Source organism: Salvelinus sp. IW2-2015, linkage group LG4q.1:29 (assembly GCF_002910315.2).
Source record: "Salvelinus sp. IW2-2015 linkage group LG4q.1:29, ASM291031v2, whole genome shotgun sequence".
NCBI classification, from domain to species: domain Eukaryota; kingdom Metazoa; phylum Chordata; class Actinopteri; order Salmoniformes; family Salmonidae; genus Salvelinus; species Salvelinus sp. IW2-2015.
The window spans coordinates 34,589,876-34,600,525 of NC_036842.1; the positions used below are offsets into that span (position 1 = coordinate 34,589,876).

Sequence of the window (10,650 nt, forward strand, 5' to 3'; positions counted from 1 at the left end):
CAGAAAGTTAGCCAATATAGCCACAGACAGATGAAGAAATATGGAGGTAAAATCAGTGTAAGGACACGCTCAATGGCTGTTAATTACATGGATTAATCACAAGCTATTCTGCTGCAGCCCCGGCGCTGGTGGTATGATGTCGGGGGCGACCGAGAGCCCCGGTCCCCTGCGGCCGAAGGCGTTGTTCTTCTTTGTTGGAGTTTAAGTCACCGCTGTTGCGACGGAGCTGGTCCGGGCATTGTGTTGTCCAATGTGCCCGTTGGGGTTGCGAACAGATGGTCCAGGAGTCAGCGGCTGCAGCGAAAGGATGACGTCGCTAAGAGGTGCAGTAAGGTAAAGAAGGACCTGTGATTTGTTCATCTGTCACTTTCCCTTTGTTGAGATGGATGGCACTCCACCGCGGAGTCAGACATTGACCGTCTGTCTGGGGTGTAGTTTGCCCAATAGTTAATTTTCGGATTTTCTCATTCTTCTTTTAAACAATCAGTTGGCAAGGCTTAACTACAAATTATTACAATTAATAAAAACAACAATGGTGTCATTATGTTAATAGTGATTACAGTTATATAACAACACAAGGGAAAAACAAACAATGATTTTCTGTAACTTTTCTGAGATGGACTAAAGATTAGCCTACTTAATATCACACACGCCGCGGGCAAGCATATTAACACACACACACACACACACACACACACACACANCACACACACACACACACACACACACACACACACACACACACACACACACACACACACACACACACACACACGGCACTGTGCCAACCATGCCATAGTGCGTTCCCATTCACCGTCCCATTCACCGTCCGTGATAAACTCAGAAAGCATAATAAGGTTCAGATATATATAGCCAAATCCGAGTATTCTGTTTTCAAATTCAATCAATAGGATTGTAAACAGTATGCTATTCGTTTCAGTGAAATATAATTGTTAATGCATGAGCTAAGTCTATTTCCAGACTAGGTAGATCCCTCACATGTAGTTTGGCAATGACACAAATGGGAGTGTGATTGAATTCCAGCATCTATAAGTTACTAATATTTCTTAGATTTTAGTTTAGTTTATTGAATGGTGTACACATAATTGACAGCTAAGAGCTGAATTGCAGTGTACAGTCCATATCTAAATAATTAATTAAATAAAGAAATAAGGTTTATAGTGTAACGTGGATACCATAGTTCTGACATCACACAATTTCCAAAACCTGGAGACCTTACCATAACTTTTTACGTGCAAATACGTTTTGAATAGGTTTGCTAATGTTTATGCGTTGTTATGTAAACACTAACTGTACTTAGATTAAATTACATGAAAAGTCAAAATATAATAATAATCCTTTTGTCTTTTATAGAAATGATTAAAACTTCATAATCATCTCTGTGACATCGAAGACCACGAGGAAACAATGACGCTGAACAACACCAATAGACATAACGGTCTTCATTTAGGCTTTTACATTTAAAACTCGAGCAATATTGTAATAAGGATCATTTTGGTGACGTTTGCAAACCAATGAACGAGTGAAATAGCTGCGTGACGTACGAGTCCCCGTAGAAAAGGCGCGGAGGGTAGCTATAGGTACGGAGAAGGTGGGAAGCGAAACGAGGCTGTGAGGCCGGTGCGGAGAGTCTTGATAAGAGATTTGTACTCATCGAACCAATAGTCAACTCCTCCTCCTAAATTGCACACACACACACATAGAGCTCAGTGATCGCTTTGCCGAAGAGCTGGATACCTGTAAGAAAACAACGTCTGTTTTGTAATAACCAGTGCTGGACACGAACAATTGTGCGTTTTTACGCATTCCTTCCTTGCGTTTGTTATTCTGTTATATTCGATCGATATTCGTCGGTTTTGAAACGTTTTGCGCCAGCATCCACAAGCAGTATTGAAATTCGCTGTTGTGAACTCAAGAGTGGAGGCCAGGATACTCACCACTACAATTCTGCCGTGTTTTTAGTTGTTTTTTCTTTCTGTATTGTCTCTTGGAATAATTTTTGCCTTGTCCATTTTGGTCGTAATGCAAGCTGAACGTTTGCAGTAGTCCTTGATCACTTTAATCCGATGACAGACTGAAATTGGTGCATTTTTGTGCATCTTGAAATCTGCAAGTTGAGCGCTGTTACTGGATCCAGAATTGACTTTGTGGTTTGCTGGTATGTTTCTATAACACTTCTGAGCTATTGTTTGTAAATAGTAGGATATTTTGTATAATTTTCATAACGTGTTCAAAGATTGTGTAAACTATAGTCTATATAGAAAACTGAATATTTACTATAATAATGCCTGCAATTACAAAGCACAGTGTTGTAAACGAAAATGTTTTCTCAATATCTTTAAAAAATTTTGTAGCCTATCATCATTCTTGGCTTGGATTTTTTTACTTTCTAAAACAATAGATTGGAGCCATTCACTTTAAATGCATGGGCTAAATTTGCGTCTCATGGAAGTTTTGGCCTGCAGATCTGAGGGAGACGCTTGCAAGTGTAGCCCTCCAGTCTCCACGATGCTCTTCCACGGGCTCCCGGGAGGCGAGATGCAGGGGGTCATCGACGAGATGGACCGGAGGGTGAAGGGCGAATCTACCGCCATCAGTTCGGCTATAGACATGGGGGAAACTGAGACGGTGGGTGAATGTCTTTTTAAAGAAGGACCTGTGCTGTTCAGGCATGTGAAAGCACACATGAAGATTTCATTTCGACGGAATATATGCTTAGAAAGTGAACTGCGATTAGCAAGCAGCACTTAGCCGTTAGCCGTTCACATTTGCAAACCCTGTGTGCGTGCGTAAAGTATATTATTCATGATTTATTGGTTAGTATTTCGTATGCCTCTGGAAAAACACGTTAGCCTACAATAACTTTATCATTTGATTCACGAAGTTTCTTTTCAGATGCATGTACATAGGCCCACTTAGAATTATGGTAAAAACTTTTACACTAAACATGGTCCTATGTCTGCCCATTTTAAGGCCATGCATGTTCATTCACAATCCAATAATTAAATCTAACAGATAATAATCTTGAGCACTTTGATAGCCTATTTAGGTGGGATATTATAAGAATTGTCCAAAATATGTAAAATAAGGTTATCTTCCAGAAGCATTCATTGCTCTAAACACAATTATAATGTTTTATCTTTTATTCTTTTTTTTATTAGTTTATTAGGCCCAATCGAATATTTTTTGCAATAGGTCACCACGATTCTGTTTGGGGTTTTAGGCTGGGTTTCTGTACAGCACTTCGAGATATTAGCTGATGTACGAAGGGCTATATAAAATAAACTTGATTTGATTTGATTCGTTAATTTGTGATAATATTGAGTGTTTTATGTGAAAGAAATGTTGATAAGGTTTCGAAATTACATATATATTTTTCTTTCATAATATATGATGTACATGCCTCAACAAAAAAATAAGGTTTCTGCTGCATTCAAATATTCTGGTCTAGGATTACATGTCAGGCCTACGAGTTAGGTCTACCTTTTAGGCCTACGTGTTACATCATCCCACATTTAGGGTATATCTAGTGTTACCATTTTATATATTGCTTTCATGGCTGTATCCCTAAAAAGTATATGGACACATATTAAATATGTGTGCGTAAAATGTTGACTATTATACGGTATTGGCCTTGACATCCATTGGTGATATACTATCAATAATGTGTTCTTATTGTAAACATAAAACTGATTATACATTCCCTGTTCAGAGTATGACGTCCATCAACAGCGACCGTGTGGCCTTGTGCGCGGGATGCGGGGGAAAGATATCTGACCGCTACTACTTGCTCGCGGTGGACAAACAGTGGCACATGCGCTGTCTCAAGTGCTGCGAGTGCAAACTAAACCTCGAGTCCGAGCTTACCTGTTTCAGTAAAGACGGCAGCATCTATTGCAAAGAAGATTACTACAGGTAACCAAGACACAAGGCTACGGCTATGACAACAACAGGCCAAGCAAGCATGAAAACAAGAGCGATATCCAATTACGCCTACAACTAGCATACTTAGGCACCAGCTGCTGCTACTCCAATGACAAGCCTGTAACCCCTTTCAGAGAGTTAGTGATGGTATAGGCTAATGTTCCCAAAGCATGGTAGCTTGTTATCCATTTATTATATACAAATTACAACAAATTAGCCTTTGCTATCACGACTCTGGCAGGCCTGTGGTTGCTTTGGATGCTTTACTAGTCTAAACCAAAATATCATAGTTGAAGTGGCAAAATGGCAAGAATACACAAACAAATATGAAGGCCTGAAGGCATGACACCTTTTACGCATGATAATTAATATGCCTGTATTGCTTAATAACAACTTTACATCAATGTTCTTCATCGTAATATCCACAAACTAAAGTTTGCTGACCATGTTGTGAATCTAAATTCTGTACGTGTTTGTGTCATCCGCTCTCTTCTCCCAAGCAGGAGGTTTTCCGTCCAGAGGTGCGCCCGGTGCCATCTCGGGATCTCGGCGTCGGAGATGGTCATGCGGGCGAGGGATTTGGTCTACCACTTGAACTGTTTCACCTGTACTAGCTGCAATAAAATGCTCACGACCGGAGATCACTTCGGAATGCGGGACAGTCTTGTGTACTGCCGGCTCCACTTTGAGACACTCATACAAGGGGAATATCAAGCGCATTTCAATCACGCGGGGGATGTAGCCTCGGGCAAAGGACTTGGCGAGAGCGGCACGGGCAACTCGCTGGGGATGCAGTATTACAACGGCGTCGGTACGGGGCAGAAAGGAAGGCCGAGGAAAAGGAAAAGTCCCGGGCCTGGAGCAGATCTGGCTGCTTACAACGCAGGTAGGACGAGTTTGTATATACCGGTTACCCATGAATGGCATTATGGTCATCTACAAAAGTGCCACGAAGCAGTAACACACAGTTGTAATGCGATTGACTAATGTTGAAATGAAAGAAAAAATGACTACTCTATTTCATAGTGTGTGAAATCTCTATTGGAATGAAAGACAATTAAGAGCTAAAGAGTGGACTGATGGACTCATTTGAACTATTTTAGTTTGATGGAAATACACTCTTCTGAAAAAGATCTGTCGCTTATTTCGATGGACTGTGTTACCTACTTTCAGTGAGAAATATCATATTTTGTCTGAACCGTTTTGGGAAATACAAATGTCTATACAAACGTTGAAACGTTGGAAAACAATGAGCAGTTAATCGGTAGGCCTATGCATGAACTAAATGCTTCCATCAAATTGTACGTAATATTACACAATGTTGTGCTTTGGATGTTTTTACGCAGAGACTTAGCCTGCCGTATTTTTAATCTGACGGATATATATGTTGATTTATTGAATAACTCACCTTTATTAGACAGCATTATTCTAACAAGATGTATTATTTGGTCAAAGATGTGATGGAACATTTTGAAGTTCAATGGAAGCCTCTGTTGATTTGTGGAATGGGAGCGCGCTTGGGCCTACTGATGCGTCCACTTCCAATCTAATAGATTAAGATAAACTATCTATAATAAAGAAAAACTACGAGATGAACTCGCATAGCCCACTAACTAAACGGCGTTAATGCATTCAAAGAGAAACTGCTTCTGAAGGCCTACTCAATTCTGCATGTCCTATACTAATATTCTGTATGTTCCATTTCAATATGCTATAGAGTGACGTGTGCATAATGAAATGATGTCTTGAAACACTCCATTGGATTATTATTGAAAATGTTACACTTATTTCCATTGAACATTTTCTCATACACGGTCGATTTAGTCTTCTAAAACCTCTCAAAACTTGGAACCTCGCTCAAACCTCGTTAAAAAAAGAGAGTGGTTCGATGTGAAAGATTTTTAGACGACAATAGAAGCAGACAAGTGGAAAATAGCTCAGATGGGGAGTAGGACTTCAAAAAAGATGAGAGCGAGAGAGAGAGAGAGACAGAGAGAGAGACAGACGACCAAATTCCCAGCCCCACGTTCACTTGTTGAGTCTCGCTGTTTGTTGGGTTTTTGGGTCGGTAAATCAATGTCGGATTGCTTGTAGAACATGGGAGCACCTGTGTAGAATCCTGATTTAAACTTCCCCAGTGAGGCTGGAGAGCAAGTCTCCCACATCCAGTAATATGTTACCCCTTCATAAATAAAGAACCGACTCGCGCACCACCACGTAGCTCTTATTCTGTAATACTTTTGTGGGAAAAAACACACGACTGACATTTTGAAAAGCGATACTTGGTATTCAGTATGTCTACTTATCATTCATATATTTAGTTACATGTGTAGGATCAGAACAATAAGGATAGGCCTAATAAGGATAGGCCTAGATATGTATATCACAGGAGGCTGCAGAGGGGGAGGACGGGTTATAATAATGGCTGGAACGGAGCAAATGGAAAGGAATGACACCATCATTCCACAAATTCCGCTCCATTATCACGAGCCCGTCCTCCCCAATGAACGTATATCTGTTTTTCGAGAATAGGATACGATCTACAATATAAATGTGTGTAGCTCTATAATGCGGCGGCATAAGGTGATTTGAATAAGAAAGGCGAAAAGTCGAAAGCCGCAGTTAAACATGAATGGTAGCGCTAATAGTTAAAAGATTGGATCCATTCTCTGGCATTCTGTTTTGGGGAAGAGATTTTGGATTTTATTTGCATAACATTTTGTATAGTTCTGAGTGTGCTTCACTAACCATGAGCATGAAAATGTAATTACATAATATTTATACATTATTTTAAAGACTTATTTTATAAACAAATAACATTTTTTTGTCAGGATTGTGGTATAAAATCCTCAATGGGTACTATTATTTTCACAATTCCCTCCCAATCTGATATATAAATACATAAATAAGCGATATATAAAATAAAGTCGAATTACATTTGAATGAAATACAGGTTTTCAATCTAAAATCAACTGACATAGGCCTAGACCTATCTTCCTTTTCTCTGACCCACTTCTCTGACCCTACATCTCAAATCTAATACAATTCTAGCCTGCAGTGTTATACAATATAGAATAAGGCCTTTATTTTTCTTTCTTTCCCATTTTCTTTATTATTTACTTTCTTTCTGTCTTTCTTTCGTTCTTTCTTTCATTCTTTCTTTCTGTTTTGGAGTTTTGCTGCCACCTGAGGGCGTTTGTTGACATACCCTTCACAATCATCTAGAGGTCCAGATTCTATCAAACCCTGACTTGGCTGCACTGCATCACACTGTCCCTTCACTGTGAAAAATAAGTCTATCAAACCCAGGCTGCACTGCATCACACTGTCCCTTCACTGTGAAAAATAAGTCTATATCAAACCCAGGCTGCACTGCATCACACTGTCCCTTCACTGTGAAAAATAAGTCTATCAAACCCAGGCTGCACTGCATCACACTGTCCTTCACTGTGAAAAATAAGTCTATCAAACCCAGGCTGCACTGCATCACACTGTCCCTTCACTGTGAAAAATAAGTCTATCAAACCCAGGCTGCACTGCATCACACTGTCCCTTCACTGTGAAAATAAGTCTATCAAACCCAGGCTGCACTGCAATCACACTGTCCCTTCACTGTGAAAAATAAGTCTATCAAACCCAGGCTGCACTGCATCACACTGTCCCTTCACTGTGAAAATGCATGGCACTTTGGTCGCCTTAAGGTGTTCTTTTGGAAAAAGTCCATAATATGCACTAGGCATTTCCCATTGTATTATCTCTTGACTCCTTTGGCAAATGGATTTGTTGTCCTCGTTTTTTAAGGAATGATTAGTAACACTTTACAGTGATTTTTCCAGTAAATACAACAATTATTGTATTGTTACACTGTACTTACAGAAGCAAAAAGGGAACATGCTGTAACCTCAGTCTAATAACGATCAATTGCAATACTTTTTCACACTGTACTACTTACACAGTGATGAGAACACTAAAGATATGTGTTGCTACCCAGTCAATCTCATGCGTTTTTCATGTCAACATATTATTTATTTATATTATTTATTATTTGTTTAATTTTCTCTCAGAGTTGTGGGTATTAAGGAGTAATGAGATTTCCTGACAACAAATAAGACACACGGTCTGTCTGCCGTAGCATTCACAAAAACAACAACAGCAACAATAACAACAACAACACATTGGAAACCTCTGATTATGCAATCCCAATGATCCTAACAATAAATGTAATCTCAGTTAACACAGAAGTAAAATCTCAAATAATTTGGTCTGCTGCGTGATACATTACTGTATCTATGCTTGAGATAAATTTAGAGTTCCGGCGAATCTCGACCCGAGAATCTGCCCACGGGAGATTACAATAATTTAAATTCCATGAAAATGGTCAACAAAATATTGTACATATCTTATTGTATCATATTGAATCATATTTTATTGTATAATATCATATCGTAACCATAAACTAAACTGTGTGTGTTGTCCCGCCCCCTTCAGCGTTAAGTTGTAACGAGAACGATGGAGACCACCTGGACAGAGACTCCCACTACTCCTCCAGCTCCAAGTCCAAGCGTATGCGCACCTCCTTCAAACACCACCAACTGAGGACCATGAAGTCCTACTTTGCCATCAACCACAATCCGGACGCCAAGGACCTGAAACAGTTGGCCCAGAAGACAGGTCTCACCAAACGGGTGCTGCAGGTGAGAAAGAGGATTATTTTTTATAAAGGATAATTATTTACACACATGTATGTTATTGTATATAGTCCACTGCTGGGCCCATATTGAAAAAGTGTCTCAGACTATGAGTGCTGATCTAGCATCAGTTTTGCATTTGAGATAATATTAATAATAAAGATGATAAGGACAGGGGGTCCAGATCCTAGAGCAGCACTTCTACTATGAGATGAATATGGGCATTGATGCTCATTGGATAAGTGCAAACTGCCTTGATGCTTATTGGATAAGTGCAAACTGCCTTGATGCTCATTGGATAAGTGCGAGCTGCATTGCATTTAACCAGTCAGGAATACTGTACATCATTCTTATTTGTTCTGGATATCTGCATGCTTCGGTTTAGTGCACCACAGTCCCAATCCCACATAATTAAATTCAACATGTATATACAGTATCTCTGAGCCCAAGCTACTGCATTTGTCAAATCGTTTTATCAAAAGGGAGGCTCAGTTTAGCAGTGAGATAGTGCATCACTTTATCCTGGTGATAATGTGTTAACCTTTGGGGCAAGGCAGCAATCCACATTGCTGTTGCCAGTTGCTGTTGCAAGGCTAGCTGTGTGGTTGCATTGATCTGGTAATGCTGTAATGTTTACCTTTGTGGAAATGTAGTATTTAGGAGTATGATAATGTATTAACTGTGAGATGGGCTGATGTTGACTTACATCATGATAATGCTATTATGCGACTGCAAAATTATTGTTTAGTGGTGTTCAGTGGTAAGATAATGTACTATCTGTGCTGTGATAATGTGGTAATGAACCACATGATAATGTTGATAACAACCTGGGCCACATTTGATGGTAAAAAATACTTTAAAGTACTACTTAAGTAGTTTTGTGGGGTATTGTACTTTACTGATTATATTTTGGGAAACTTTTACTTTTACTCCACTACATTCCTAATGAAAATATGTACTTTTTACTCCCGTACATTTTCCCTGACACCCAAAAGTGCTCGTTACATTTCGAATGCTCAGGCAGGACACCAACATGGTCCAATTCATGAACCTATCAATATAACGTGTTGTCATCCCTAATGCCTCTGATCTGGCGGACTCACTAAACACAAACATTGTGTTTGTAAGTGATGTCTGAGTGTTGGTGTGCCCCTAGCTGTCCGTAAATAAATAAATAAATACACAATTGTGCCGTCTGGTTTGCTTAATATAAGGAATTTGATGTAAAGCATTTACTTAACTTTTTACTTTTACTCAAGTATGACAGTTGAGTACTTTTTCCACCACAGTACTTAAGCACATTTAAAACCAAATAGTTTTAGACTTTTAGTCAAGCAGTATTTTACCGGGTTACTTTGACTTTTTCTTGTCAATTTCTGTTTAGGTATCTTTACTTTTACTCATGTATGACAATTGAGTACTTTTTCTACCACTGTTTGTGTACTTGTTTTACATGTAGTAGTAGTAAATATTGACACAACATAATATTATAAATTGCGCTCCCTGAATCTGTACTGTGGTAATAATGAAGATAATAATGGTGCAAAAGGCAAGACAAATCTATCAGGGAAGTTTTTGATTTATGTAATGGCTCAAGTAATACGATTATCCCAAACAAACCGGCCAAGCTATTTCAATCCCATTCAACATAATCCGCACAATTACACAAGAGTAAAAACATTTAGTCCTCACACAGTCAGTAGAGATATCTCTTGGTATAAGTCATAGCCTATCAAGAAAGGACCCAAAGCTTTTTTAAATATTTTTTTTTATGTGAGAATAAAAGTGTCAGCGAGTTATCATACCAGCTGTTTAGCATTCGATAGGGAATTCAAAAACACACAACGGACCATTTGCACAAGTATAAATAACTGCATATGAGAAAAAACTGACATGCTGTAAAACACAGATCTAATGAACACAACGAGGACAACAAAGCCAGCGTTTGGCTTTGATGAATTCCATTTTTCATGTTTGTCGTTTTGATTTGAAACACTCTCCCCCCTCTCTCTTTCTG

General features: G+C 39.1%; 1 protein-coding gene across 5 annotated transcripts in view; it reads left to right on the forward strand.

Annotated features, from left to right (window-relative positions):
* The first annotated feature begins 209 nt into the window (after positions 1 to 209).
* The window catches only part of LOC111961891 (LIM/homeobox protein Lhx2-like), a 17,421-nt gene continuing 6,980 nt past the window's right edge, over positions 210 to 10,650 (forward strand). The window contains exons 1-5 of one of the 5 annotated variants that reach the window (XM_023984534.2): positions 210 to 333; positions 2,487 to 2,649; positions 3,734 to 3,936; positions 4,449 to 4,831; positions 8,434 to 8,639. In XM_023984534.2, the coding sequence (XP_023840302.1) occupies positions 251 to 333; positions 2,487 to 2,649; positions 3,734 to 3,936; positions 4,449 to 4,831; positions 8,434 to 8,639 (1,038 nt within the window). In that variant the 5' untranslated portion in view covers positions 210 to 250. Of the gene's footprint in view, positions 334 to 1,609; positions 2,180 to 2,466; positions 2,650 to 3,733; positions 3,937 to 4,445; positions 4,832 to 8,433; positions 8,640 to 10,650 lie in introns of those variants that run through there. The other 4 variants (XM_023984533.2, XM_023984537.2, XM_023984536.2 and 1 more) reach the window with 4 other exon arrangements.